The 27,066-nt window shown below is 33.9% G+C and overlaps 8 protein-coding genes and 1 long non-coding RNA gene across 15 annotated transcripts; 4 read left to right on the top strand and 5 right to left on the bottom strand.

Moving 5' to 3' along the window:
- Positions 1–1,418: 1,418 nt before the first annotated feature.
- On the bottom strand, positions 1,419–3,918 carry LOC122413560 (solute carrier family 35 member E1 homolog). The gene is made up of 4 exons (XM_043423994.1): positions 3,369–3,918; positions 3,021–3,232; positions 1,981–2,323; positions 1,419–1,733 (listed from the first exon to the last, which is right to left on the bottom strand). Exons 1-3 carry the CDS (start codon positions 3,775–3,777, stop codon positions 1,985–1,987), a joined length of 960 nt encoding a protein of 319 aa, XP_043279929.1. The 5' UTR covers positions 3,778–3,918; the 3' UTR covers positions 1,419–1,733; positions 1,981–1,984.
- Positions 3,919–4,833: 915 nt separating this feature from the next.
- On the bottom strand, positions 4,834–8,605 carry shams (glucoside xylosyltransferase 1 shams). The gene is made up of 2 exons (XM_043410789.1): positions 7,716–8,605; positions 4,834–7,010 (listed from the first exon to the last, which is right to left on the bottom strand). Exons 1-2 carry the CDS (start codon positions 8,160–8,162, stop codon positions 6,345–6,347), a joined length of 1,113 nt encoding a protein of 370 aa, XP_043266724.1. The 5' UTR covers positions 8,163–8,605; the 3' UTR covers positions 4,834–6,344.
- Positions 8,606–8,768: 163 nt separating this feature from the next.
- On the top strand, positions 8,769–9,984 carry LOC122405825 (NADH dehydrogenase [ubiquinone] 1 alpha subcomplex assembly factor 3). Its single transcript, XM_043410835.1, has 3 exons — positions 8,769–8,950; positions 9,077–9,203; positions 9,491–9,984. The coding sequence occupies exons 1-3, from the start codon at positions 8,898–8,900 to the stop codon at positions 9,908–9,910; spliced, it is 600 nt and encodes a 199-aa protein (XP_043266770.1). The 5' UTR covers positions 8,769–8,897; the 3' UTR covers positions 9,911–9,984.
- Positions 9,985–10,694: 710 nt separating this feature from the next.
- On the top strand, positions 10,695–16,756 carry LOC122405778 (traB domain-containing protein). Of its 5 annotated transcripts, none has more exons than XM_043410743.1 (8): positions 10,695–10,836; positions 11,024–11,334; positions 11,946–12,157; positions 12,434–12,548; positions 12,857–12,993; positions 13,281–13,693; positions 14,074–14,227; positions 15,920–16,756. In XM_043410743.1, exons 2-8 carry the CDS (start codon positions 11,028–11,030, stop codon positions 15,980–15,982), a joined length of 1,401 nt encoding a protein of 466 aa, XP_043266678.1. In that variant the 5' UTR covers positions 10,695–10,836; positions 11,024–11,027; the 3' UTR covers positions 15,983–16,756. The 5 variants fall into 5 exon arrangements, with proteins under 5 accessions (XP_043266678.1, XP_043266705.1, XP_043266688.1 ...); XM_043410770.1 differs by lacking the exon at positions 15,920–16,756 and adding an exon at positions 14,458–14,699; XM_043410753.1 differs by having other exon boundaries at positions 10,697–10,836; positions 11,027–11,334.
- On the bottom strand, positions 10,780–11,312 carry LOC122405833 (uncharacterized). Its single transcript, XR_006259834.1, has 2 exons — positions 11,197–11,312; positions 10,780–11,055 (listed from the first exon to the last, which is right to left on the bottom strand). It is a non-coding gene; the product is annotated as an uncharacterized lncRNA (long non-coding RNA).
- On the top strand, positions 14,512–15,872 carry LOC122405818 (probable histone-lysine N-methyltransferase set-23). The gene has a single exon (XM_043410824.1). It carries the CDS (start codon positions 14,512–14,514, stop codon positions 15,280–15,282), a length of 771 nt encoding a protein of 256 aa, XP_043266759.1. The 3' UTR covers positions 15,283–15,872.
- Cchl (Cytochrome c heme lyase) lies at positions 16,667–18,768 on the bottom strand. 2 transcript variants are annotated; one of them, XM_043410810.1, is made up of 4 exons: positions 18,525–18,768; positions 17,953–18,197; positions 17,235–17,590; positions 16,667–17,040 (listed from the first exon to the last, which is right to left on the bottom strand). In XM_043410810.1, exons 2-4 carry the CDS (start codon positions 18,175–18,177, stop codon positions 16,800–16,802), a joined length of 822 nt encoding a protein of 273 aa, XP_043266745.1. In that variant the 5' UTR covers positions 18,178–18,197; positions 18,525–18,768; the 3' UTR covers positions 16,667–16,799. The 2 variants fall into 2 exon arrangements, with proteins under 2 accessions (XP_043266745.1, XP_043266736.1); XM_043410801.1 differs by having other exon boundaries at positions 17,953–18,182; positions 18,525–18,764.
- An 893-nt stretch (positions 18,769–19,661) lies between these two features.
- Positions 19,662–22,617, top strand: LOC122412709 (mitochondrial ornithine transporter 1). Its single transcript, XM_043422457.1, has 5 exons — positions 19,662–19,892; positions 20,965–21,201; positions 21,339–21,502; positions 21,768–22,040; positions 22,213–22,617. The coding sequence occupies exons 1-5, from the start codon at positions 19,814–19,816 to the stop codon at positions 22,381–22,383; spliced, it is 924 nt and encodes a 307-aa protein (XP_043278392.1). The 5' UTR covers positions 19,662–19,813; the 3' UTR covers positions 22,384–22,617.
- Positions 22,495–26,446, bottom strand: LOC122412696 (FAST kinase domain-containing protein 5, mitochondrial). 2 transcript variants are annotated; one of them, XM_043422435.1, is made up of 7 exons: positions 25,301–26,446; positions 24,572–24,733; positions 24,337–24,486; positions 24,035–24,263; positions 23,839–23,922; positions 23,344–23,637; positions 22,495–22,730 (listed from the first exon to the last, which is right to left on the bottom strand). In XM_043422435.1, the coding sequence occupies exons 1-7, from the start codon at positions 26,344–26,346 to the stop codon at positions 22,605–22,607; spliced, it is 2,091 nt and encodes a 696-aa protein (XP_043278370.1). In that variant the 5' UTR covers positions 26,347–26,446; the 3' UTR covers positions 22,495–22,604. The 2 variants fall into 2 exon arrangements, with proteins under 2 accessions (XP_043278370.1, XP_043278377.1); XM_043422442.1 differs by having other exon boundaries at positions 24,572–24,695; positions 26,226–26,446.
- Between the last annotated feature and the right edge of the window lie 620 nt (positions 26,447–27,066).

Here is a 27,066-nt window from a genome sequence, read left to right as displayed (position 1 = left end):
TGTTCAAGTTAATTGGTTCAATTATAAAAAGATTTGCTACGATTCATTCATTGGAAATATTCAATTTACGGTAGACGCGATCTGGATTTCCCCAATGACTAAAAGTAGCTTCGCATATCTCTCCAGTTAAGATGATGGATCAGTCGGTAATCACACCTCGAATTTTTGAAATTGAAACTCTGACATCGTTCGTCCGATTAAAATAATGAAAATGTTATCGTACGCAGCACGATCGCAAAAGTTCGATGACATTTTTACTTTTTCGATCAGACGAACGATGTGGAAAAATTTCCTTTTCAAAATTTGTAGCTATCTCTCTCGCACTCACGGTTGTGATTACCGACTGATCCATCATCTTAAAATAAGAATCATCCTGCTACTATATAAATATTCGCTCCGTGCGCGTACACATACTACTTTGAAAGTGAGCGTGTGTTGTGTATACGTATTCCCCCAAAAACGCCGGAGTCCCCGTTATGGTGGCGCTGGCAGTATGCATGAATACACTAATACTATTAGTGCAGTAGTCTAGATTTTTTGCTCCGCCCACGTGCACAGAGCGAATAGGGAGACGGAAATGTATTATTAAATAACTAGACGAAAGCAATTTTTTCAGTGGATCACAATTACCATTTAATTTTAGTTTTCAAGGTCATTATGATTTGTTGAAGAGCATCGTAATTTGTCATAAAATTTCAAATATTATTTTATAAGTATACTTACTTAATCGAAAAGTATAATTTATGAATGACAATATAAGCTCAAGATAATCTTTTTCAAATTGCTAAATCTAACTTTTAACCCTTCGACTGCATTTATGGGGTCATTATGACCCAGTGAGTTTTCTTTCGTCGATTGATCGCAAAGGGGGAGATCTATTTGCTCAAATCTCGACGCCACATTTTTCTTTCACTCTTACTTTATAGGTAGACGCTTTGGCCCTTCCCCAAAGTCTGCCGGTATACCTACGACAGTCGCCCGAAAACGTTGGTTTTTTTTTAATACTTGGCCTTGAGGCGCTACATACCATGTCTCTTGATTTTCTTTCAAATATCAAGCTACTCAGAATGAACTGTGTGACCGGATTTTCACCGGCCGAACGATTGATATTAAATAAGCAAAGCATACCCGAAACATCTGATTTTTTATCTGTAAACTTGTTAGAACTTCTAAATATGAGACAATACAAAACTTCACAATCGCAAGCAGCAATAGCCTGTTAATTTTTTCCTGATAAAAAAGTCTAGCTACATTCGAAGTAGGTTCATTGAATACCCAACTGCAGTTTGTTCGTTTTTTCTCATTTATCCTTAAATATATTACCAACATATGTTTATAAATACTTATAAAAGATAGAGGTTGTTTTGGTGCGTTTTATGACTCGGAAAAATTGACTTGGAATTATTTTGAATGGAAGATTTATAGGAAATTATTTATTTTTATGGAATGGTAAAATGATTTTAAAAATTCGGAGATACAAGAATAATTGAGATTTACTCTATATAACATTCAACTTCTTTTCGGCCCTAAGTCCATATTTAGAACAAAAGTAGAAACAATTTCAGCGCACGTATATAAACGGCAGAAATCTTCTTGATGAGTAATCTCTATCCCTGAGAGTTTGTGTGGAAGCAGAAAAATATTGGGCTTTTTGTGCAGACATTTTGTTACTCCTTTCGTTGTTGACAGATGATCGATGTCATCCCAGTCGAGAGACATTGCATGTTAGTCAACTGAAAACTTAGCTTGTGGAGTATGAAAAGTCGTTTTCCCTGATTGGGAAAAAAACAGTTTCCGTTTAAGAAATATGAAAAGAATTGAGTCACTATTTTACAAGATTCTTCTTCAGTTATCTATCTCATGAAATATGCGAAAAAAAATTCTCCCTTAGACCTACAAAATTAGGCAAAGTTGGGCCAAACATATTATGGAAAAATGGATAGACAAACGGTCTGTTTTTATAGACAATTTATACGTTACTGCGTTAAGAATCGAAGTCCCCTGCTCGATATCCAATTTCATAAAACGTAGCTACGAGCATAAATGTCACAATGCGAATCATGCGATTGCATCCATTTCCAATAAGATAGTGGTGAACAGGTAACGTCGAAAGAAGGCCAAACGCAGCAGCAGTTTGAACAAAAGTTAGCGCTCCAAAAACGAAGAGACCCGTAATTACTTCGGTGCACAGGACCTTGGGTGTATATGGTAAATAAAAAAGCCATTGTGTTTCAACAAGCCATATTGGTACAAGGCCGAGAAGAACAAAAGCACTTATTCCTGCAAGCAATTTTGTAGGATGTATACCGGTCTCCTGCATTATCTGAAATACACAAAATGAAATATTAATCAAAGTTTGATTTAAAGAGAAGGGGAAAGAGAAAAAGAGAGTGAAAGAGGAAAGTCAATGAGCGATTGAACTGAAAATGTTTGAACCAATCAAAATAAAAATATTTTTCATATTATCTAGTGATTGAAAATCACTTGTAATAAATGTCTTTTTATTTTAATTGAAAATTCATTAGTGTGGTGAATGAAACATTTTAATTCAGTGTTACATTATTTTTTTTGCAAGTTCTATGATTTACCTCTTCATCTTGAATTTTTTTTCAAAAGAGTTTTAATTTGGTTTACTTTTGCATTTTTGAGCATTTGAATGAGTCGTTTGATTTTCATCTCAAAATTTTACTACTCAAACTGTACAATTCATTTTTTGTAATGTGAACTTCCCCTTAACACAAAAAATTTTTTCCGTCATCTTTTCGGTATGAAAGGTTCCTCGTGCGCGAAAAAGAGTCTAATTATTTACCATACTGTTCATTTTTCAATAACAAAGAAAATGATGCACAATGAAAATGCATTTTGTAAATAGTCGATGATGCAAATTCTATAAATGGGTACAGTAGTTCTAAAACATTGGTTTGTGAACAGAATTTAATATTTCTGTGAAGAAATTAATAGCTGTTGTAGGATTCTTGAACTAGCTGCATTCCATTACCCTATTATACATTTTTAATTACCTTTTTGGAGAAAACCATCTCAAACGCAATCATGATTGCGAATGCAACTATTTCTATTAACCACAATCTATGTAAGTCCCACAGAGTAAATCCAAATACGAATCCGCCGCCTAAAACTGCTACCAGTAAGGCAAATCCATAGTCGATGTTTTCTTCCTCAGCCAAAAGTTTTCTCGCAAAGAGAAGCATGCAGAGAGGATAAAGTGCATCAACTGTAAAACAGAGAATCTGAATTCATATGTAACAATAATTACTACGATATTATGCTTTCAAAGGCAAGAAAAGATGTTTGTACAATATGTTACAAAACTATAGCATATGAATCACGATATAGTCATTTGAACACACCACTAAGAGAGAAAGGATCGCTAATAGGGGTGGTCCATATTAAATAGCTTTTAATCCTTGTCCGGATAAAAATGCTAACTGCCACAGGAAGAATAAGTTTCACATATGTGAGCCTTGAAACTTCCTTGTTATTTTTTGGCACACCCCAAATAATGCTGAATATCCAGGTGTACAGAGATGTAGAGGCCAATTGTACAATCATTATAGTGGATGCAAACTCAAATTTCATGACTCTGAGGAAAATTTTGACTGCAAACATGTTGCAGATTGTAGCCAAGAACCAAATCAAGCAGAGAAATGGTATTTTCCATGATTTTGTTGGCTCTTCTTTCGTCCGAGTTTCAGTCTGCAGCGGCACTTTAACCAAGATCTCTAAGGGCTGCTTCGTTTCATCGGTCTTCTTTTCCATGACTTATTATATTTTGTATTTATATCAACATACGCACATGTATGTTTTTCTCTGGTAAAACGTCAACACCGTTGGGGTACGAAAAAAACTGAGACGTAATTGCAAAAATAAAAGCGATAACGCGACAGCGTCGAGTCTAATTTTGTTGCTGTAAAACGTTGTACGATGTCACCACTGGTTATTTTTTGAAATCTTGAACAAAATGCTGCGCCATGGCAACTATTCGCACCGATTTTCATTCTTATATGCTGTTTTCAATTATGCTTTAGAAAATCAATATTTTTAATTAGATAGCTAAACTGTCAACTTTCAATATATAGTAAGATGAAAATAAATGCTGCAGCTCACATGGCTGTAAAATGTACCCTGACGAACGGCACACTCTGATTGTTTGGGTGTAGGTGTTTGATGTCATTTGGTAGGATTTTTAAACAGTGTTAACACCCATTTAGACACCTACCTGCTAGGTCAATGCTCTTCTGGATGTTGAAACTGCAAAATGACACGGTGTCAACACCAAAAACTGAATAATTGAGTTCTGCTGGTGTTGACACCAAATTGACCAGAGTGACCCGACGTTGCCACAGCAGTTGTCGACATCCACCGTATAAAAGGTCTCGAATCAACATACTTCCTTTAATGTAGCCAAAAATACGACAGGAAATATTCATTTTTTACGTCCATTAATAACGACTTGTATAAAATAAGCAAGGATAAGAGACGGCGTCCACAGGAAGCTGATAGAGATAAGGAATCATAAATCGTAATAGTGAATGGAATCAGTACTAGCAGTAGAAAACTGAGCTTACAGTTGAGGCCCCTTTAAGTAAAGAATAAAATTACTATAATCTAGAATTGTTTTTCTTCTGCAGTTGTCGTTTCTTAATAACTGCTAATGAGGATTGTCAATGCATGGTTTATTTATATATAAACCGAGTGAGCATTATAATCGATAGAATTGGTTTACTGACAGATATTGGGATATTGCCTCTGGTGGAGAAAAGTTTTGAGGGGAATGCGATAGGGTTGGTTGGTTATTATTTTAAAAAAATTTGATATTCGGACGTATTTTTTATTATTGTTAAGCAAAGTTTGTATACATTATAATTGTAAAGATATTTTGTAGTGTATGAAATATGTATGCGTATAAATACGTTACTCAACACTATTGTTGTGAATCACCAAATGCAACACGAATTGTAAATGAAACTGCATTCTTCATTTTTTGTTAGGTTTGGCATGTATAATGATACTCAATTTTGGGTCCCTTAAACTTAATATTTATTTTATCTACATTGTAATATTCCTATGTTGTTAAGAAAATAAAAATCAATCAAACAAAAAATACGTACATATAACAAAAAAGAATTACGGAAGATGGTCTATCGATAATATTGAAATTTTTCATCATTGAAATGCAAAAAAAAATTTAATTTTTCTTTATCCACCCTTAGTAATTAGCCAAAAAATAATAGGATCGACATAACTCAATTATTCAAAATTGAATGATAAAAAAAAATTCCAATATGAGAGTAAGTGCAGCTAATTTGAGATAGCATTATACACGTTTTTTGGTATTCCAAATTAGCTTCCTTTCCTCCTCTACATTCTATTGATGCAAACTTAAATTTCAAGTTTATTGAATTTTTACACACTAACATAAATTAAAACTTACATCACAGACTCGCGTAACGGCAACATAGAGAGAACAAGTTATTTTTTTATGTATCTTGATCTTTCCATGGCAGTTTTCAAAAAGTATTATTATTTCCGAGTACTTGAGATTTCTGGGTATTTGTTTTTCTTTCCTTTTTTAATAGTAATAAAAATGGCATGAGCTTTCCTTTTTTATATTAAGTCCCAGACTATGAATATATTCCGGAGACTTTGCATGGATCGTATTTTCAAGTTATTGCTTCTTTTGTTTAATCGAACTTTCTTTAGTATGCACACATATTTTTCGAGGCATCGGTAGCATTAGTTGCTCAGTACTGTAATACTTTTGGCAATTGATAAAAATTCATGATGAAGCAAACAGCTCTGTATAAGCTCTGTATAAAAGCAATGTTAAAATATCGTAAACAAATCAACCGACTGATAAATTGTTTAATAATTGGGCAACTATTCTTTTGTCATATCACAAGAGCTCTATACACGTAAATTTTTCAAAATTATTCGTCGATTGCGTAACTTGCAGCTGGTGTAACCACGAAGAGATCGAAATATTTTAAAGATAATTGTATAATCTCCAAAAATAAATATTTTTACTTTGAAAATTTTCAGAAAAATTGCAATTTCTACATGATCGAAATATGTCAATCGATTACCACTGGCACAAAAATAAAAAAAAATGTTTTCACTGTTGGTTTGGAAAAGGCAGCAATTTGAAACTCACCTCGAGATCGAGTGGACTTTATAATCATGTTAAATTAATATTCGGAACATTGCAGAACCAATCGTTTTAAAAAATTTTTAAATTCGTTGAACATTCGAATTCCGATCTAATAAAATTTTCATGTGGTATGTACAAAAATTGCTCAACCGTTCTATGAATTTCTTCTGGATTTTTAGAATCCTTGATATTTCTTTCCCAAGTGTAATTCCGGTTGTACAATGAATACTTTCCACACTTTGCCGCAACTCGAGGTGTCCTCAAGGGTCAAATAATTCTGCATTGGCAATAATAAATTCTCGTACGGATCAGTATCCAACTGATACTCTTGCATTGCTCGATAAACAGCTCGGAATGGTGGCTGTTTTTGCGAATGAAAGGTACCTCTAGAGCCATGAACAACTAAAGCACCCTCTTTTTCGGCTTCCGTACACACCGACATGTACGTACAATGATCCGGCCGATAATTATATTTGCATGGATATATGTACAATTTTTCAGGATGAAAATGGAATATAATGTTTATTATATCCTGATCACCCCATGTTATTTTCAGCCTGTATTCTTTGTGTATCGGTATCACATAATCGGTCCATCGAAATTCCCTCATTCTTGTTAAGTTCATTAACATTACACCTGAATTAACACCAAGTTTGCCGTAATAAGGATGTTTGGCAAAGCGGTTGTACCAACCAGTATTTGTATCTTCATGCTCTGGACTCAATGCTGCTAATTGACTTGAATTCATTTCCTTGAATTTGTCCCAAACTTCTTCAGGTGGTGCTAAAAAGAGAGTATCCGTGTCCACGTAAAGAATCGCATCGGTAGTGTTTAGCACAGTCTGAAAATTGGGAATTCAAGATTTATACAAAAAAGTTCATCATCAATCAAATTGTTTAATCCAGTTTAATCCGATTCTCGATAATCAATATTTTCAGTGTAACTGATTTCCTATAGCATTTTGTTTATCAAAAGTAAAGTTTAAGTACTTTCCAAAATTGAACGTTACTTGTTTCATGTAATTTAACCACCAATCTAATTTTTCAGCTATTTTAACAGCCAACGTTTTCTTATAGTGTCTTATTCTTATAAAGCACTGCACAAATAGAACACTACAAGGACTATAGTGCAAATTCTAGTTTCTTGACTGAGATCGGAACTATGCGAGAGAAACAACAAACAACCCAAACAAACAAACCCAAACAACACATTTTTGAGGTACTGGTAGGCTCCCTTTTCTAGACTCAACATTCGGAGGTGTAAATTTGTTTCCCCAAACTACTATTGTGAAAAAATAGTTTTCAACTTCTAAAATTAACCTTTCTCGTACACTTTCCCACAAGTTGTCGTAAATGGATGAAGGCTCCTGGACCCTGTGCGTATATCCAAGAAAATAGCAGAAGTGTGTACGAGAAGAATTAATAACCCATTTGGACATAATATGATAAAAAAAACATTACTAAATTATTGTACTTGAGATTCGGTCCTTTTGGTATAAGTTTATATTTATAACTGTAAATGAATATGAAAATGATAGTAGACTCACAGGTAAAAATAGTCTCTGCGAAGCACACGGCTTAAATAATTTCCTCCACATGGAGACATCACTATCCGCAGGAAATGTGATGGGCTTTAAGAGAAAATTGAAAGTTTTGTTTGTTTTCAATTTCCATTCAGTGAGTTTTTCATCAAACGCAAGTCTGAGATTATCATCGGCAATGATGATAAATTTCAACGATCTGTTGGTAAAAACAATTGCTGATTTAAGCATAGTCAGAGATTCCTCAAGTCTATCGCCGCAAGCAACAACACATATGACAATTTCATCCATTCGTTTCGGGACGAACGGAGATTTCTCTAAAGTTGATGAATTCGTTATTTTTTTGTTTTCCACGTCGTAGAGTTTTTTTGGCAGATTTGTTGTAAAGTTGAGCAAAATAACGACTGCGGCGAAGCAGAGAACAAGAAATAGGTATCTGTTCAACGATTTCATTTTCGTTGTTGTGAGATTTCATTTTTTCCTCAACTATAATTTTCTCTTTTTCCCCCCATTAATTGAGGAACTTCTTTGACGTCGATGATCAGCACTTATTATCTCTACGACATTTTCGTCATATTGTCCTTGATAAATGTTCTTATTAACTCTTTCTATTTTAAATCATCGCCGGAGCCATCAAAGCGTAATGTCATTTTCGAAATATCACCGACATGTTGGAAATGCCTCGGACGGATGATGTGATGAGCTTGATTGCTAGGTCGCCGCGTGTGTTGGACGAGATGAAGATTTAAGCGCGAAATTTTTCAAAACTTTGCAATCCAAAATGTTTCGAATATATACAAAGGAATAAATAACTTGATCGTTCCATTATCTCGCTCATCAAAATAAAGAATAATTTAGATTTTAGAAAAGATTCTGATGTGATGCGGCGTAAAATATACCAAAAAAAGAAAAAACATAAATTGGAAAGAAAAAAAGTATATCAACTGCTGGCTACCAAAGCAATGATGCCAACCAATCATAATGAATGCTGGTAAAATAACGTTTAATTTCCAAGTGGTTATTTAACCTAAACTCGTGCTATCTTGAATTATGAAATAAAATTCAGATTCAGCACCTCCACCAAATCTCGACGATGATGACCGACGTGCATGAGTGACATAACCCATTGAAAATATTTCATAAACAAACGGCAATTGATTGCAAATTATAAAAAATTATTAATCCAATATGAAAAGTTTTTTGCCCAGACTAATTGGTGTAGGATCGGTTAAATTAATAAGGTGTGTATTTGATACTTTTGGAATATTGTTTCGCGTCCTGAGTAAAAAATGAGCATCACCGATCAATTTTTTAACAATCGAATTTCAAAAAATTCTTTAACTATAAATAAAAACTTGAATTTATAGAAGTTTCCATCGCTCATGTGTTCCGAGACACTTAGGCTCCCGATCGTACGATGGAGATGGAAAAACGACGGTATCTATTTTGAATACAGATCTCAATTATGGTTTAATGATTGATGGCCTTTCGAGTGTAAGTATTTTCAATTTTTTCTCATAGAAAATGCATTCAAAGTTCTGAAATTCCTAACATCTCTTATATCCCAAATCAGGAATGTCAAAACGTTTTCAAATTTGTCAAGTAATCACGTAGTCCTGAATTTGAAACGCCCTTTGAATTTTAGAAAACCATCATTGATCGCTTCAATCGGCTGACTTCCCTAACTATAAATTTCTTATGTGAAAGAGTCAATAGATGAATAGTAAAATAAAAAACAGGAAATATTGAATTAAAAATTTTTTTTGCTTGAATTTTACAAGTCTGGATTCAAATTAAACAACGGCGTATGGGTGTTGGGACCAGTAATAATATTTCCAAAATCAATAATAAGTTGGAACATCGGATCGAGTGAAGACATAAACGAAGAGTCATTGGTCCTTTTCAAAATACTTCAACCAAAACTTGACATTTTGATCTTAGGCCTTGATCAAAAGTATGAAAACTCAGTTCCTTTCATACAAACAGTAAAGACACTGGGGAAAAAAATTGGCATGAATATTGAAATTTGCCAAACGGTACATGCTTGTACAACTTTTAATTATTTGAATGCGGAAAGAAGATATGTTGCTGCTGCGCTGATGCCTCCAAGAATACAATTGCCTAGAGGAATTAAGGCTTTACAAGATACAGCAATGAGGAGGAGGCTTGCTATAGCAGAAGAACAAATTTCTGCAAAATGATAAAATAGTTTATAAATATTATAGTGAAAAATGAAATAAAATTGAATGAAAAAACATGTTTTCAAAAATATTAACCAATCTTCAATTCTCTGGAAATTTGTTGATTTTTAACTGTAAAATTATTGTCACTTTCATCAAATATGGTAAGAGGTAATGACAATTATGTTTTCATGTAGAATATTTCAAGTCAAACATACTATAGAGGATATTGCTAAATATATGAGATTATTGTCTTATAAATTTGGAAGCACATGAGAAAATAGATAATTGAATTTCCAAAATCTACATGGATTATATTTGAATCCTTTGTATTTTTTGAACAACAAAAATTTGCACATGATACTAATTCACATTATATTCGAATACCACGACCTCGGATTATAGAAATCTATCAATTTGCAAGCGTGTACGAAATGTCAAACTTCAAAATCTCTTATCTTATAACAAGTAACATATATACAAAATTCGTAGTACCAGAAATTTTTACGAAAATTTAGAAATAATAATACGTAAAGTTTACAAAATACACGTCTGGTTATATACATATTTATCGCCTATTTTGTAATCCAATAAGATACATATAATCTACTAGTATGTTTTTATGAATGGTATCACGGCCATCAAGGAGAAAAGACGACGGACGGAGCTGAAATTTGCGAAAAAGTCCGACAACATAACCTAAACATGACGTGAACAGAGATGGCGTATTGTGGCTTTAGCACTAAACATTTGGGGAATGTGGGCTGATGTGGTGGGCTAGTATTCACACGAGTTTTTTTTTCGTGTCCCATATTTTATCGTTTCAATTGAGTTGATCGTAAATTTTAGTTGATATTTTATAAATTAATTAATTATTCAAAGAAAGTCGATTGAATTTTGAGTTTATCTTTATTTCATCCTCAGACTTGTTGTCGCGGATTCTCCAGGTACGTAATGAGTATTTTATATCTAAAATTACGCTTTTTTTTCAGACTTGTTTTTAGTTTTTGTAAAAAAAATAGCAGCAATGTATTTCATTCGATAGACATGGCACTCAATTGAAGAATTCTAAAAACACCACCTTTGATTTGCACAAAATTGCTCTTAATTTATTATTTAATTTTTTTTTCATAGCAGAATGTTGCAGCCAACGGATGATTCCTCTGCTGAAAATACAAAATTATCTCTTCAAGATAAGCACTTTGATGTAGTTGTCAACCACGACAAAAATATTGCCTTCAACAATATATCAAATGCAAGTAAAGATCTTTTAGAAAAAGAATCCGAGGCCTGTTCGAGGAAATCACCTGCTAAGGAAGAGTCAAGGTGTCTCCAAATTGATGTAAATTTGGACAAGAGCGAAGATGAAAAATTATACCATAAACGAAAGAGAACTGAAACTCTGGACAGTGAAATAGTTGTTATTGATAATAACGATGACAGTCGTACGTTTATTTCCAGATTGTTACTGTTTCAGTTTCAAGCTCAAACTGGCTATGTAGACTTTCACTTTTCAACAATTTTATAAGGTTTCTCAACCCCACCTTGGTAACATTTTAATTAAATTAGCCTGATCAATAAACAGTCTGTTCCACATTATTCTTGCTAGTTGCACATTGGAGTTCACAGCCATTTATGCAAGTTTCTCTGACATCATGCCTTCATATTATAAAAACAAACGTAAAATAAAAAAAAAAAATGGTACTATTGGTTTTTCTATTTTCTATAAGAAAAATATAACCTTTATAAAGTTTTTCAAATAGAAGTTTTATACATTTGGATTGTCATAACTGGTCAAAATTATTTTTTCTATAAAAAGTGAACTAACGACTGTGTGAAATGATTCTTTATTGTCTATGATAAAATTATACAATATTTTACTATTATATTCATTTTTTATAATAAATTCTCTCATTAACACTACCATGCCTCACCGAAGAATTTAAAAAGTTTAAAAAATGATTCTACCTATTTAGCGCACAGCATGTTATTTTTTTTAATTTCTCATTGATTAGAGTGTATTATTTGATTCGATCATATTTATGTTTGTATACAGAAAGTATAGGGTCTGGATTGGATTCTGATGCAGAAGGTAACGACAGTGACGCAGCTGCTAGCATAGATTCTTTAATGCCTAAGGAATACGATCCCAGTATAGATGACAGATTACCAGACACCGTCACTCTTTTGACTACACCAGACGGTGGTAAATTGTATCTCATCGGAACAGCACATTTTAGCACGGAAAGCCAGGACGATGTGTCAAATGTAAATATAATATTGGTGCACAAACAAATTTATAAATCCTATTTATTTGCAACAAATATATGAATTTCTCTGAAATAATGATGAATAATGATGAAACCTTGATCATTATTTTTTCATTCGAATTAATGTGAGTAATCACTACTCAGTTCTGTGAATTCATTAAACTCTTTTTTAATTTAATTTAATAATCGAACTTTTTTTGAATACATGTGTTGGTACGTCATTGGTTCATATAGTCATTATTTAATATTTTGTTTTTGTATATTTTTCATATAGATTATTCAAGCTGTTCAACCTCACATAGTTATGGTTGAATTGTGTAAAGCTCGTGTTCATATACTGCAACTGGATGAGAAAACGATTCTTCAAGAAGCTGAAAATCTTACTTTTCGTAAGTCAATCGAGATCTTGCTGTGAACTGCTATGAAAAATATTCTTTTTTCCTACTGTTTATCGCGTGGTCAATATACTCAGTATTTTGTCGCTAATATAGTGGGAAAGTAGTCTTAAAAACCATATTCCAGCAAAAGAATTATTCCATTTTACTTGATTCATAATTTTGAAAATCTTTAGTGTTGAGAGTCAAAATTCAGTTTCTCATTCTATTAATTTATGTGGGTATTTGTGCTTTGAATCACCTTAATGCAATTATTAAGTAATGATTAATGTTGTGCTAACATGTATTTCTCTCCGGAGCAGAAGTCATTCGTGATACAATACAACAGAACGGGCCATTCAATGGCCTTTTGTACATTCTACTGCTAAACGTGTCCGCTCATTTAACACGAGAATTGGGAATGGCACCGGGTGGCGAATTCCGTCGAGCATTTTCCGAGGTAAAAAATGTTATATTGTGATTGATAATGACTAAATATTATAAATCCTCTACGTTCAAATTCTCAATATTTGTCATGGAGTTGAGAAAGTTCATCCAATTATCATAATAAATATTGTGTCAAAATAAATACAGAACAATATTATGATCATTCTCGTCAATCTCAATATAATATTTTCATTTGTAGCATTATTCTTGAAAACCAAAAACAAATAATTTTTGTAAACTTCAAAATGACTTTGCTGTGCTCGATATCGAAGGCGTAATTGTTTTGCTACGAATTTTTAGGCAAAGAAAATTCCAAATTGTTTGGTACACCTGGGGGATAGACCAATAAACATAACACTGCAACGAGCTTTGAGCTCGCTCGGATGGTGGCAAACGATAAAGTTAGGCTGGCATTTGTTGGCTCAAAAGGATCCTATCAGTAAAGAAGAAGTCGAGCGTTGCAAGCGTCGTGACATGTTGGAAGAAATGCTGGCCGAAATGGCCGGTGAATTTCCAGCCTTTGGTGAAGTTTTCGTCAAAGAACGCGATCTCTATCTCACTCATTCGTTGCAGCTCGCCTGTCTCCCTCAACGAATAGGGAACAACAGCTGGAAACCATCGAGAGTTGTTGGTGTTGTTGGTATCGGTCACATGCGAGGCATCATCGAAAATTGGGGCAAAGTTCAGCCTTCTGAAATTTTGCCTATCATGAGGTTTGTTTTCGTACTTTTTTCTATTTTTATGGGAAAAAAAGAGGAAAATTCCATGGAGATTAGGTCTTTATTTTTTCTCGACAAATTTTGTCGAGAAAATAACTCTGATAATGTCGGGTATTGCACCATTTCGAAAAAATCACTATCGTCGATGAATCTTTTAAAAAATAAAGGTTTTTTCAAAAAAATTAATTGATCTTACATGACACAACATTAATATAAAAAGAAAAGAAGGGAATTTACATTTGCTGTACCTCAATGCTGAACATTTTGCGTTTTTCTTAAAAGTAGGAAAAAAAATCGAGAAGTGCATTCGAACAAGATTTGTTCGACGTTAGGAAATACTATGAATTAACAAATTTGTTTTTTTTCTTCTCCAGAATACCACCGCCATCATTGTCAAGTAGAATACTTCGAATAACGATAAAAGCGTCGTTGGTGGGCGCTGTGATATATGTAGGCTACAAAATCATTCCACTGCCGTCCGGTTTATCTCTGCAATCAATAAAGTCATCGGTTGAGGGACTTTTGAAGGTTAGTGTTACTCGATAGGGTAGACCGTGAGAAGCATCACGGGAAAACGCTCGGATCGCTTTCACAAATCGTCCCAAAAATTTATTATTATTTTTCTTTTTCTATTTTTGGTAAGAGAAGAGAAAAATAATTCATTATTTCCGTAGATTTTTATCATTTCTTCGGTATCGTTCCGTTTTCTTTTGCCCTGAATTTATTTCTTTCTCGCACTGCTGCTTCGGGGTGAATAGTGTCTAACAGCAATCATCCTTGGTGTAAAACTTTGACACGTCGCGATAAGAAAAATGCAAGAAGGTACGTGTCGTCCGGACGAGTACGAGCATACGACAGTCGACGTTATGTACGTAGCTAAGAATATACCAGGACCGGGTATCGATCTTGACGATTTTGAATCGGAATTTAGCATCGGTTGTGACTGTCAGGAAAATAATTGTTCAATAAATTGTTCGTGCACGCGTGGATTACCGAACTATCAAGAAGGACGTTTGAACTTTAAAAAATCATCGGAATTAATAATCGAATGTAATCCACGTTGTTCTTGCAACGAGAATTGTCTTAACAAATTGGTCCAGCATGGTCCATTGGATTGTTTAGAGATAGTACCGACTTCGGGGAAAGGTCTTGGTTTACGAACCAGAAGAAAAATATCGAAGAATAGATTCATTTGCGAATACGCCGGTGAAGTGATAGGCATTGAAGAAGCTAGGAATCGAGCTGAAAACAACAAACGCGATTGCCTTATGAATTATGTTCTCGTAGTTACGGAACACATTGGTTATCGCAAAATTATCACCTGCATTGATCCCAAATATTTTGGCAATATTGGACGTTACTGCAATCACAGCTGTCGACCCAATGCTGCACTCGTCCCGGTTAGGGTGGAGTCAAACTTTCCGAGACTCTGTCTCTTCGCTATAAGAGACATCGACATCGATGAAGAGATAACATTTGATTATTCTGGTGGTTTGGATAAATCTTCGGACAATGCCAGTGATACACCTTGCCATTGTGGTGCTGATTGTTGTCTTGGTTTTTTGCCGAATTTTCCAATTTAGCAGTCCAAACGGACCTTCCTTTTTATTTACTTTTTTTTTCTTACAGTATTTTTTTTTTTCGTTATAATTATATTTTTTTCCCAATCGACTCCTTTTCCGGCAATGCCCGTTCAAACACCGCATAATGAACGGGGCAGATACACATTGAGAAAATAGACACGAAAAATGCTCCTTCGTAATGGACAAAATTTTCAGAAGGATTCGATTTTAAATCGTCGCAAATCGAAACTTTCATCAAAGCACGTCGTCATCCCCGTGCATGTACATATTATACAATTTCTTTGTACCAATACTCGAATCGTTAGAAAAACAACGAACACACACGAAACAGCGATTTTTAAAATTAGTTCGTACCATTTTATCAACCGACGTGTTTTACACGAGCGTTGAACGCTTCGTGAAATCATTGATACTCTACGAAATAATTGGTTACATTCGGAATCTATGGAAATTGTTAATTGTCGATGAAAAAATAAAGTGTATATTGTTGAGTACGAATTCACTTGTCAAACCCGTATGAAATGGTTTTCAAAACTTCGACCATTGCCGATTTTTTTCTGAAACAATAAAATATATGCAAGTTATTTTTATGACTGAATTATAGAATTTTTTACACTATATTAATCATTTCTTCCAGATGAAACACATCTACAGATATCATTTCGATGGATCCAATAAATTTTTATTGCTCGTTGTCTAAAAATATTCGACGACCGTTGGCCACAACGTGTGATAATTTTGTTTTTTTTCTCTTAACTGAACAAGCCTAGAAGTACTGCTCAGGAAGTGGAAAGTGTTATTTAATATTCAGATTGAAAATACGGAAAATTGTTGCATTCAAACGATACGAAGGAGAGTACAACTTCGTTTGACAATCAGTATTAAAAAACAGTTAATAAAGTTGTAATTAATTTGGTTGGGATTCATATGATTATGTGATGAGATAAATTAAGGAGTGCTTCGTGGAAAATTTCGAATTAGTAATTTTTATCTATTCATTTTTAATGATAATACATTTTTTTAGAAGATAAGGCACTGAAAATGATGTCATTGATATCAATCAAGATTATGTACTAAGAGTTTGTTCTAAATTCACTGCGAATACCGCCGGTACATGGAATTCCACATTAGATTATACTTATATGTAGGATTCACAGTAATTTGGCCCAATATATATCAAGAGAGTATGGGCCGGAAATGTATGCTGGTACCAAATGTTAATAAGGAAATTTTCAACCGGGCAAGGTAAGACGTGCAGCGTATCCGTACTCAAGAATGGGCGAATTTAATATACATTTTTATTCTGTTTGTTGGTTGTTACTAACCAAAGTTGATTGAGTTCATTTATGAGTTCAAAATTCTTGCGTTGAGAAAAATTCAAAAATTTACCTCGAACTCTGGATTTTTTTTATTAACAGATAAATTACAGTTGATTACATGTAATCGAAGAATTGGACACTACAGATTAAAATGAGTGATTAGTGCTTCTCATTGTTGATGTGAGTTTTGGGAAAATTTCACGAAGCTGAAGCGGATTCGGAATCAGCATTCGCCTCGTTACTGTATCTCCAACGCCACCACGTAACCTTCATTCTATCCCAAACATTGTCGAAGGAATCCATCGCTGGTCTGACATCCAGAAGTGCAAATTTGTATTTTTCGTCGACAGCACCACCGTCGTAGTAATCGATCACGTATCTCACTTCTTTGCCACATCTGTCCACGATCCAGTCGTGTCGATCAAACGGTAATTCGTATCTGTTTGAACGAATTGTTGTTAATAATGTCGTTTCATCATTGATTGATGAAAAAAAAAAAACATTTTCAAGACATAAACTCTCATCGGAGATAAGGAAATGAGTCAAGAAAAAAAATCCTCTTTTGATTTGTTCCTTGTTGCATTTTCTGCAAGTATTCTGCAAAAAATTGTTTCAAAATTTCATTTATCTCACCCCATCCAATAACGAATTCGCGCACGAGGCGAGAAGTCCTTTGCTTTGCCGCCAAAGCTTTTTAGCTTTGGATTGCCGCATTCTCTCGCATGAAGAGCCTCCCACTTGAGAACCTCCTGCCACGCCTGCTCATTATTAGCATTGTGAATTTTAATTATGTCTTCCATATCTTTTGGTGCGATATCCTCTTTTTTCCAGCGCCAACCCTTTCTCAACATCGCATTCCAAAACATTTGTTGAGAGGGATAAACCCAAAAGTCGCCTTCACCTGTGGCTTTTGGTATCGATGATATTTGCCTATCCGTTGGCAAAGGAAAGGGCTGATCTGGCGCAGGTGACTGATTCGCAGGTGGCATCTGATAAATGTTTACACTTGTGTTAATACATATAAAATAGCAGCCAGTAAAATGAAGGGCTTTATTTTAGTCGTAAGAAACAACTGATTTTGTCTTGTTTTAAATATCAATAATAGATAAAATCTTCAATCTGTCGCAATTTTTATTTTCTGAAATACTCCTGAATTTGCAATTTTTGTAATTTTCGAATTCAAATATAGTTAATTTGATAGAAACTTTGTCGGAACCTGACAGCCTCTTAAAGAAGTGTTGCAAATCTAGTGTGGAAGTTGATAATTCAAATTGCATTTGAACATTTTCTTTGATATTTTTTCAAGAGAACCAGTCAAACGAAAAATATATTGGAATTACATAAAACTTACCATGTTTAAAGGGTTTATATCCTTTGTATCCATGTTGTCAATAGGACATTCACTGACATATTTGACTGGCTGTTTCTCCACAGGCTTGTGCATCGGACATCCTGGTGGAGGTTCTCCCTCAAAAGTTTTATGTACATGAGCCTTTGGATTTTCTACTATGTCGTGAGGAACAGGCATAATAACATCGGCAGCATTGACCGTTGCTGTGGTAAGAGTTTGTCCCATTGCTCCTGTTTATGTATTATCTTTTTTAATAAATATTTTAAATCATCATAAAATTAGATTCCGATATAAATATTCGTTGGCTATCACTTGCAAAAAAATCATGTTTTGAGTGATTCCCAGAAATCGGTGATTAATTTTTTTCGGAGCAGACGACACGGTTAGAATTTAGAGGTTAGACTTTCTTTTATCAAAATAAGTTTAAAAAATTCGTAGATTTAATCAAACAACTTTTTGAGTTGTGCAAAATTATCGGTTCGAAAAACTGGGTCAGAAATGTAGATCCTATCATATATTCCTGTCAGATGATATGTCAAAATATTAAAAACACAATCATTTTTTCAACTAACCAATCGATGATGTAATTTATAGAATTGCAGAGTAATAATACTTTTAACAATACAGCATTACACAGATTTCACAGAAAGTTCAGCATCGAAAGATTTGTCTGATAGGATACATTGTATGATCTCGTACGAAGATCTAAAAAAAAAATACAATATTTTGTTCGAGACAGGTTCGAGAACTGAAACACCTGAATTCCGAGCTCTCTCGTTTTCGACTGCTTTTCTTTCTTTCTGCTTCGCGTAGCAGAAGAAAATTTTTTCAGTGGCAGTTAGGAAATGCTGGTTAGGAAAACTGGGTAGTGTGGGTAGTGTGTGTGTATTGTGTTGTCCCCGAACTTTCAAGAATTCCCTCTTTGTATTACGTACAACACGGTTTTCGATCGATAATTATCTTCAAATAAAATCCATATGATATATAGAAATTCATTATTTACTAAACAATATATCTTTGGGATTGCAAGATATATGTGAGGAAAAATTTCAGCTAACTTCTTGGGATAATCTAGGATTTTTTTTAATGTGAGATTGGAAAAGCTGGCTCGAAAAAAAGTCAAAAGAAAATCTGTAATTTCGCTAATTGATTTTTTGGATGCACCGGCATTTATGACGAGATACTTGAAATATACTTGAATTTAAAAAATATGTTTTTGTAAAATACCCAGTTTTTAAGGGTCTCATGAATATGTTTCATTATTCCTGTTTTAAATATTGATTAAGTACAGAATTTCTATGGCGGTTATTTTTGGTATGAGATCTATGACTACGTTTACACGGCCCTCTTATTCCGGTTTTGTATGTACAGACTGGTATATTTATATATATCGACAGATATGCATTTTGTATATCTATATTGATATAACTAAACCGGAATAAAAGCGCCGTGTAAACGTAGTCAGTGACTACGTTTACACGGTACTCTTATTCCGGTTTTGTATATACAGACGGGTATATTTATATATATCGACAGATGCATTTCTATATTGATATAACTAAACCGGAATAAGAGGGCCGTGTAAACGTCGTAGGTGGTCGTAGTCAATGAAGTTGACGAACGTAGTGATTCAGATTCAGATGGCTTTTGGTGGTGGTGGTTTGGTGGTGCTGCAATAGCTTGCAATCGAGTTTTCCAGTTTCCACATGTTTTCAGTCTTTCTGTAGCCTGACAAGCAGATGCACGTGTTGGTGGTGCTAACCTCAACTGACGAAATAGCATATATGCAATTAAAATATAAAAAGCTATTGTAAATTCGTGAGAAATCATTGAGATTTGTTGATAATAAGAAAAAACGACAATGGAAGCTTGGGAGTGTGCGGATGACAGTTTCAAACACTTGAAAACCGGCGTTATTGATTTTCTCGCAGGATCACTCGGTAAATGATTGGTCTATTGATTTTATTTGCCGATATATCTTTATGCGAATTGTATCTTTTTATCCTTTCTTCCCACGATATTTGGGTCGTTCTAACGTATATGTTTTGTACAATTCTGGAGAAATATATCACTCCTTTTATATATAAGATAGGGCGGAAATCCCGTGACTTCGGCAGACTATCTGTTATCAGACAAGCGATGTTATATGAATAATCGAAGCTTTGTTATAGAATCGCTCGAGTAAAGCGTTGATTTTTTTTTTTATCAATATGACAGATTAATCGAGCATGAAAAAAAATAAAATTAGGAAAATCTTGACAGCGAAATATTCTTACCAACGTTCGTGACATGGATCGCAAGATACGTGCAAGATAGTACATCGCAATCGGAGTATCTGCCCGGATTTTTTTCCTCTATAGTCTTGAAAATTACTCCAAAACAACTTCAGCGAGCCGAATACGTAAACCAAATAGATACATATTTTTTCTACATTCACAAAACGAGAGTTGATAGAAAAAAAAAATTCGATCATATTTCCTAAATTAAAAATTAAAAAACCAGAAAACTTTAATTCATGTTTAAAAGAGAAAATTTCAGGATTCGATTAAAAAATATTTTCCATTGTTTTTTTACTATTTTGGAATTTCATTACTTGAACTCTACCAGATGGTGGAAATAAGTCATTGATTTACTGCTTCCAAGACCAATATAAATATTTTACCGATGTAAGAAAGCACCAATCTTCTTAATTTGTAGTATTAGCTATCAGTGCTTAGCCTCGTCATCTTTTGATCAAATAGTACGATAATAAAGTGATTATTGAACTTACGACGAATGTACGATATTGCACCACACACACGATACCATCTGAAGTATGTAAACAAATGATATCTGAACGATGCCGGTTCTATTCAGCATATAATTAGCAACGATAAAAAGTATTGGAAAAAAAAAAAAAACAGTACTTTAGAAAAAATGACAATTAACTGGTAGAAAATGAAATGAAATTAGAAAATTCAATGAAGTTATGAGAAAATGAAAGCGAAGAAATGACAAAAATCTCAATTGCAGGTGGAATAGCAGTGACTTATGTCGGCCAACCACTGGACACTGTTAAAGTGAAGATGCAAACATTTCCGTCTCTGTACAAAGGAATGATCGATTGTTTTGTTCGTACATTAAAAACGGACGGTATATCGAGGGGATTGTACGCCGGAACAGTGCCAGCCGTGGTGGCAAATGTTGCCGAAAATTCGGTTCTCTTCGTGGCTTATGGAGGCTGTCAAAAGGCAATAGCAAGCATTCTTGGTACAGACCCTTAAAACAGTATAGTATTTACGGAAAATGGGAAAATAGAAAAGACAAAAAATTACTCCTCTTACCCAAGGTCACATGCGAGGGGCTATCTCAATTTCTCGTTACGTTTTTGACCTCGTAATCCCCAGGGAAGGAAAAAGTGGAAGACATGAGTAGCCTGGGGAACGCGTGCGCTGGTTTTTTCGCTGCTTTTTTCTCATCTCTGACTCTCTGCCCGACCGAACTCGTCAAATGTCGTTTGCAGGCGATGCGAGAAGTCCAATCGCAAAATTCCGTCACCGGTGGATCCGTGGTTCGTCAAAATTAACTGATCCAATTCATTCATTGTTAAATTTGCAACGACTTTTTTTTTTAGTTCAAATGCACGTTTTCCGATTATTTGACTATTTTTTTATTCATACCATTTTAAACTTTAAACTTATATCAAAAAGTCTAAAGCCGTGAATTTTTTTTTGAATGACAAAAAAATTGTCTGCATTTCAATGAAAAAAAAAATTTACAGTTCTATGTGATGCGAATGTTTTATATATTTAAAAATAAAAAAAAAAATTTTCTAGAAACATATCGGACCATGGGCTCTGACGAGAGACATAATACGACAAAATGGAGCTAGAGGTCTGTTCCGCGGTCTCTCTTCGACAATAGCGAGAGAAATGCCTGGCTATTTCTTCTTTTTTGGTAGCTACGAAGCGACGAGGGAACTTCTCTCGAAACCAGGACAAAACAGAGACGACATTGGTTGGCAAAAGACAATGATCGCTGGAGCTGTCGGGGGCTCTGTTTTGTGGCTCGTGATATTTCCAGCAGATGTGGTCAAGAGTAGAATACAAGTGAGCTTGATCTTGTTACAATTCTACTTTGTAGAAATATTATTCTTCATTCGAGTTTGCTCCATTATTTATGCGTAGATTCTCAGCTCGAAGTCCAAACTTACAAAAACTTTTGGGTTGCAATAAAAAAAAAATAGGAATTTTTCAAGGAGCAAAACAATTTTTTGTGTAGGTACAAAATTTAAGGGTACCAGCGATGGTGATGATGAGAGAAATTGCGAGGAAGGAAGGGATAGGAGCTTTGTACAATGGCCTGAAACCTACGATAATCAGGACCATGCCAGCGACCGCTGCACTCTTCGTTACTTACGAATATACGAAAAAGTTTTTACATGCTTTATAAAATGAAAAGATTCGAAGAATCTCGTTACATTGCTTAGAATCCGATTTTTGTTACGCGACACAGAACAAATCGACGCGAATGATAAAAACTTAATATATTTCCGAACAAACCTGACCTTGTGATAAACTTTTATTAGCGATGTTGTCTCTATGTTACTTAATACGATTTTTATACAGTATATGCAGATAATTATTGTATTATTGAAAAATATAATACATAATTTATGATACCGAATCGATTTGCTGTTGCTTGGAGGCTTCAAGATCAAGTACGTGACAAAGTTTTTCTCTTATATATTCTGATTTATGTTCCAGCGTCAGGAGGTCGTGCCAGTCGTTGATATTTATCTGTAAATTGACAAATTTGTGAATTTTTTATCGTGCCGAACAAGAGGATTTTTTTTCAAGCGTTTTATCTAGTTCATTCTGATTTTAGCGAAAGTTAAATTCTTCCGAGTTTTAGTCCTCGAGGAAAAATGTCAAACAGTGATGAAATCAAGTATAAAAAATTACATTTCTTTCTATTCTTTCTTCTTCATTTTTACCCGATACATTTATAATGTCCTAAATATTTATTCGAAAATTGTGTGATTCAAATTAAATTTGACTACAATATTGATTTTTATTCGTGAAAAATTTTACAGTAAAAATAACAGTGGTTAATGATGAATTCGTGTTAAATCCACATGAATATTATTTTAATTTTTTTTACAAAGATCCCTGGACCCTATTAAAACAAGGTTTTTTTTCATAAGACAAAACATTTTTCATGATCTAAAGTCGCAGTAGTGACTCGGAGAAAAATACACTTAAAAAAGCGAGTTAATTTTCAGAGACTACGGGAGCCATCAAATTTCTAACAGTTTTTGAAAACTTTCAAATTTTTTTTTTTTTAATTACATCAAGAAATTTTGCATTTTTTCTCACACACATTTCTGATGTTCTGTAATATTTCACTTACCATGATTGTAGTATAACCAATTTTCTGCAGTTGTTTCATTTTGCAATTCAAAGGACCAACAACCTTATTATCTCCCTTGATTATTTGGTTCTGCGTTGCGAGATTTACTGCAATCCACTTGAGATGTTTCCCTTCGTCAGGTACGTATTTGATATAACCTTGATCAGTTTTTGACAGGATAGGCTGCGGATCTACTGGATTGTTTGCTTCGTCAAAGCACAGGATAATATCCGGTTTAACGTATTGGGGCAATACTTGTTCGATGGAAATTGGAGTGCCGGCTTTCACAGCGAACTGTTGAAATTTTATGATAGATCAATAGTAGAAAGGATAGAAAGGGCGTAGTGTAATTTTATTATCTTTACTATGTGTTTGCGATGAATATAATATTTTGGGTAGATTTATTTCGATTAAAGAAATTGTAAATTTTTCAAATAAAAAAAAAATTTTTTGTCACTTCGATATTACAGATTTGAATGTCATTTCGTTTCTTACCTTACACATATGCACAACTTCCCTGGTAAACTTATCAGAATAGGTTGATTTTGGACTAGAATTCATCTTGTCCAATACGTATCTCTGCGAAAAAAGTGGCTATATTATTTCTTTGTAATAACTATATTTTTTTATTGAATAATAATTAATAAAAAAGTGAATTCATTAATAGTTATTTAAGTGTGAAAATCATTACTTTGGCTAGGAATTCCAAAAGGGTAGGCATGAGAAATGGTCCATCATATTCAGGTAGGTCAATTTTGATGTTCATTTCCAACGAAAAAAAGTCCCGGCCGATTCTAAAAGCATTATTCCCGTACACTCTCTTCAAAAATTCCGGGTCAAATACTCTTTTAATCAAATCGATTGGAAAAATATTTGCGAAAGAAAAGTGACTCAATATCGTTGGAAGCGTTTTCGGGTATCTGAAAAAAAGAAAAAAAATCATTAATAACGCTGCGGTATCGTATTCAATGAAAGTTTGGAAACAAAACTTGCAGAGTAAGCTCCAATTCACGTTTCGGATCTCGCAAACTTTCAATTATCTTGTTATATATCGGGGTATCACGCTCGTAGGCAAATATTCCAAGTGCCCACGTTAATCTTTCGAGATCTTTGATTCTGGCTTCATCGATGTTTTCCTCAAATCTGTAAGAGTTATTCATATTCATCCATCATACGGTTGAGTTTCAGTCGGATCTTAAAAAGATAAAGCTCTGTATTGTTCGCATACTTCTTTATCACAGCATTCATCAATTCCGGTTTGTGAATTTGAACATAGGCAGTTGCATGTATGATGTTAGTCAAACAAGGAATTGATAATTTTGGTACTTTCGGTATCAGCATTGTAAGAAGATCTGAAAATACGTTTAAATTTTGAAGACCTGTGCTGTATCTGAAAAATATGAAAGATTTTGTATTATTACTCAAGAAAATTATGAGTTCAGTTTGAGTATTTATATTTTCAATTGCATAGGTTTGGCATAACTTGACTGCATGCAATTTGACTATTTCAGTTTCAAAGTGAAAACTAGAATTCATAACATTATGCATGTTATTTGAGTAAACAGATTAAATAGAATATTGAAATTCAATAATATTTTTATTCTTTTGTAAATAAAAAATTAATTCATCTATTTCAGGCAGTTCATGCAGATAATTTGAAAACACACACCAAAACAATGTGGACCAAGTTTCATAGACTTTAACTGCAACACACTGATGGAAAAATAGACTGTTCTCTTTTGATACAGAACATATAATAATACTATATATTTCACAACAGATTTAGATTAGTTTCAGCCTAGACTTGTGCACAGAGAATTCGAAATTAACATTGACCATTTAAAAACGCATAACTACTATATTTACATAGAAAATTTACAAGCACAATGATAAAAAAAAAGTCAATGTAATTGGCGAGGGTAAAAAATAAATATATAAAAATTGTGTTAATATTCACCTAGTTATTTTCATGATAGCGCTAAGAGCAACATCCTCAATATTATCAATGTCTGCAATTATTTTAAGGTGCATAGTATTGATAATGTTTTGATCTCTAATGGGAGTTTGGCATTTGAAGAAAGCCATGGCAATAATGCCAAGTTCATTAGCACTGTAATGGTCCAATATGTGACTTAAATGATATTCCAATTCGTATACATTGATCGGAGGTTTGCGACAAGTGTTAACGACAAACATGTAATGAAGAAAGTTGGTAGGATTAAGCTGCCTGGGTTTATTACCCAACTTTCGCAAAACGGTCAGGTTGAAAGAAGCTTTTTTTGTCCATTTGATAGAATACCAACAGTCGCACATTGAAAGTGCTTCTTCATGACTCCAGCGAGGTAATCTTGCAAGACATTCATCATTAAGATGCGAACAAAATGTCACATAAGCTGAGAATTTAGTTGCCGGTAATTTGTCCCACAGCGATAAACAACCAAATACAGTTTGCAGCTGTTCATCATTGAGTTCAGGTAGTTTAGTGTTTAAGGCTTTCAAAATCGGGCTGTGTTTATCTTCTTTGAAACATTCATGTTTGATCTTGGCCGAATAGGACAGTTTTTCGAAAGCTTTGAGAGCTTCATCAGCAGTGAAATTCGTCCAATCTTCGCACAACAATCTTTCAATTTCGTCAACCGATAAACTATTCGTTAGTTGGAATGGAATTCCAAAAGTTTTAAATACTCTTTCAGAACCCTTCAAGATTTTATATGCGAGACCATTTTCAGACACGTGATCGTTTATTTTTTTTTCCTCAACTAATGAGTGAAGTGATTTCGTTATTATTTTATTTTGTTTTCCTGTACTCCATGTGTTGCTTCTCAACGTCAACGGAGTTATTTTTCTGGATAAATGATATAAATTTCTGGTCACATTGATACCGTTCGTTGAGAGGTTAAGATGTACATTGTCGCCGGTGATAAACATTCGAACGACTGCTCTGCGTTCAACAGTTTTCAACAGTTTATGAAGACGTCGTGATAACATTATTGATGCACACATAACTTGACACTTTGGGCCAATAATGCAAAATTTGGAGCTTAATTACTTTTTATTGAATCTTTTTTAAAATAACTCATTTCTCTATTGGGCTTTAACCATTTCTAACCAAGACTTGACGAGTTTGGCGACATCTATGTTTGATGTAACATATATATATATATATATATATATATGTGAATGTAGGCTCGGCTAGATGACGATGATGATTCATATATTATATGGTGCTGTGTATTTCCGGTTAGGAAAAGCCGGAAAGCCCTGTCCTGCCTGTTCTGCTCGAGCTTCGAGCTTTTAGGATTTAAGTTTCGGCGGGATATCCAAAGTTTGAAACAGATTATTTAGTGAACATCAAATGAAAAATTGAGTGAAAGATTAATATAATGCCAAAGTTTCCAATGTTTTTTTTTGGTTTTACAGAAAGAAAATTGCGGGCTGAATTTTCGAGCGGGTTAACTTGTATGGTTTCGGTCAGGTCGAAATTTAATGAATAATTCTAATTCTGCTATAACAAAATACAAAGCCCATTATTTTCAATTTACGGATCAGTTATAACTAATCGTTGTTTTTTGGTTAAGGCATTGAAATGAAAGAATTTTTCAAATCGTGTCAAATTTTCCTTAGTACCTGAACATCATGGGCGGGAATAGCTTATTTGAAATATTTTGAATAAACGATAAAAGCATTAGCATTATCAACATTTCTTCGAACGCCCGTAATAAA

This window comes from Venturia canescens, chromosome 1 (genome assembly GCF_019457755.1).
Source record: "Venturia canescens isolate UGA chromosome 1, ASM1945775v1, whole genome shotgun sequence".
Lineage (NCBI taxonomy): Eukaryota > Metazoa > Arthropoda > Insecta > Hymenoptera > Ichneumonidae > Venturia > Venturia canescens.
Note: the sequence above shows the minus strand (reverse complement) of the source record. Positions and strands in the feature narration are given on the sequence as shown.

What these genes read in the sequence shown, in the direction of transcription:
- LOC122413560 (XM_043423994.1), bottom strand. Translation starts at nt 3,777, where the DNA reads ATGGAAAAGAAGACCGATGAAACGAAGCAGCCCTTAGAGATCTTGGTT. An exon ending in CGATCCTTTCTCTCTTAGTG is followed by an intron (nt 3,233 to 3,368) that starts GTGTGTTCAAAT and finishes TCTGTTTTACAG; the next exon opens with TTGATGCACTTTATCCTCTC. An exon ending in AGATGGTTTTCTCCAAAAAG is followed by an intron (nt 2,324 to 3,020) that starts GTAATTAAAAAT and finishes TGTGTATTTCAG; the next exon opens with ATAATGCAGGAGACCGGTAT.
- shams (XM_043410789.1), bottom strand. Translation starts at nt 8,162, where the DNA reads ATGAAATCGTTGAACAGATACCTATTTCTTGTTCTCTGCTTCGCCGCA. An exon ending in CGCAGAGACTATTTTTACCT is followed by an intron (nt 7,011 to 7,715) that starts GTGAGTCTACTA and finishes CCCAATTTTCAG; the next exon opens with ACTGTGCTAAACACTACCGA.
- LOC122405825 (XM_043410835.1), top strand. Translation starts at nt 8,898, where the DNA reads ATGAAAAGTTTTTTGCCCAGACTAATTGGTGTAGGATCGGTTAAATTA. An exon ending in GGATCGGTTAAATTAATAAG is followed by an intron (nt 8,951 to 9,076) that starts GTGTGTATTTGA and finishes TTGAATTTATAG; the next exon opens with AAGTTTCCATCGCTCATGTG. An exon ending in TGATTGATGGCCTTTCGAGT is followed by an intron (nt 9,204 to 9,490) that starts GTAAGTATTTTC and finishes GAATTTTACAAG; the next exon opens with TCTGGATTCAAATTAAACAA.
- LOC122405778 (XM_043410743.1), top strand. Translation starts at nt 11,028, where the DNA reads ATGTTGCAGCCAACGGATGATTCCTCTGCTGAAAATACAAAATTATCT. An exon ending in GCCAGGACGATGTGTCAAAT is followed by an intron (nt 12,158 to 12,433) that starts GTAAATATAATA and finishes TTTTTCATATAG; the next exon opens with ATTATTCAAGCTGTTCAACC. An exon ending in AGCTGAAAATCTTACTTTTC is followed by an intron (nt 12,549 to 12,856) that starts GTAAGTCAATCG and finishes TCTCCGGAGCAG; the next exon opens with AAGTCATTCGTGATACAATA.
- LOC122405818 (XM_043410824.1), top strand. Translation starts at nt 14,512, where the DNA reads ATGCAAGAAGGTACGTGTCGTCCGGACGAGTACGAGCATACGACAGTC.
- Cchl (XM_043410810.1), bottom strand. Translation starts at nt 18,177, where the DNA reads ATGGGACAAACTCTTACCACAGCAACGGTCAATGCTGCCGATGTTATT. An exon ending in ATATAAACCCTTTAAACATG is followed by an intron (nt 17,591 to 17,952) that starts GTAAGTTTTATG and finishes AACATTTATCAG; the next exon opens with ATGCCACCTGCGAATCAGTC. An exon ending in CGAATTCGTTATTGGATGGG is followed by an intron (nt 17,041 to 17,234) that starts GTGAGATAAATG and finishes TCGTTCAAACAG; the next exon opens with ATACGAATTACCGTTTGATC.
- LOC122412709 (XM_043422457.1), top strand. Translation starts at nt 19,814, where the DNA reads ATGGAAGCTTGGGAGTGTGCGGATGACAGTTTCAAACACTTGAAAACC. An exon ending in TTTTCTCGCAGGATCACTCG is followed by an intron (nt 19,893 to 20,964) that starts GTAAATGATTGG and finishes TCTCAATTGCAG; the next exon opens with GTGGAATAGCAGTGACTTAT. An exon ending in GGCAATAGCAAGCATTCTTG is followed by an intron (nt 21,202 to 21,338) that starts GTACAGACCCTT and finishes CGTAATCCCCAG; the next exon opens with GGAAGGAAAAAGTGGAAGAC.
- LOC122412696 (XM_043422435.1), bottom strand. Translation starts at nt 26,346, where the DNA reads ATGTGTGCATCAATAATGTTATCACGACGTCTTCATAAACTGTTGAAA. An exon ending in AAGTTGTGCATATGTGTAAG is followed by an intron (nt 23,638 to 23,838) that starts GTAAGAAACGAA and finishes AAATTTCAACAG; the next exon opens with TTCGCTGTGAAAGCCGGCAC. An exon ending in TTGGTTATACTACAATCATG is followed by an intron (nt 22,731 to 23,343) that starts GTAAGTGAAATA and finishes GTCAATTTACAG; the next exon opens with ATAAATATCAACGACTGGCA.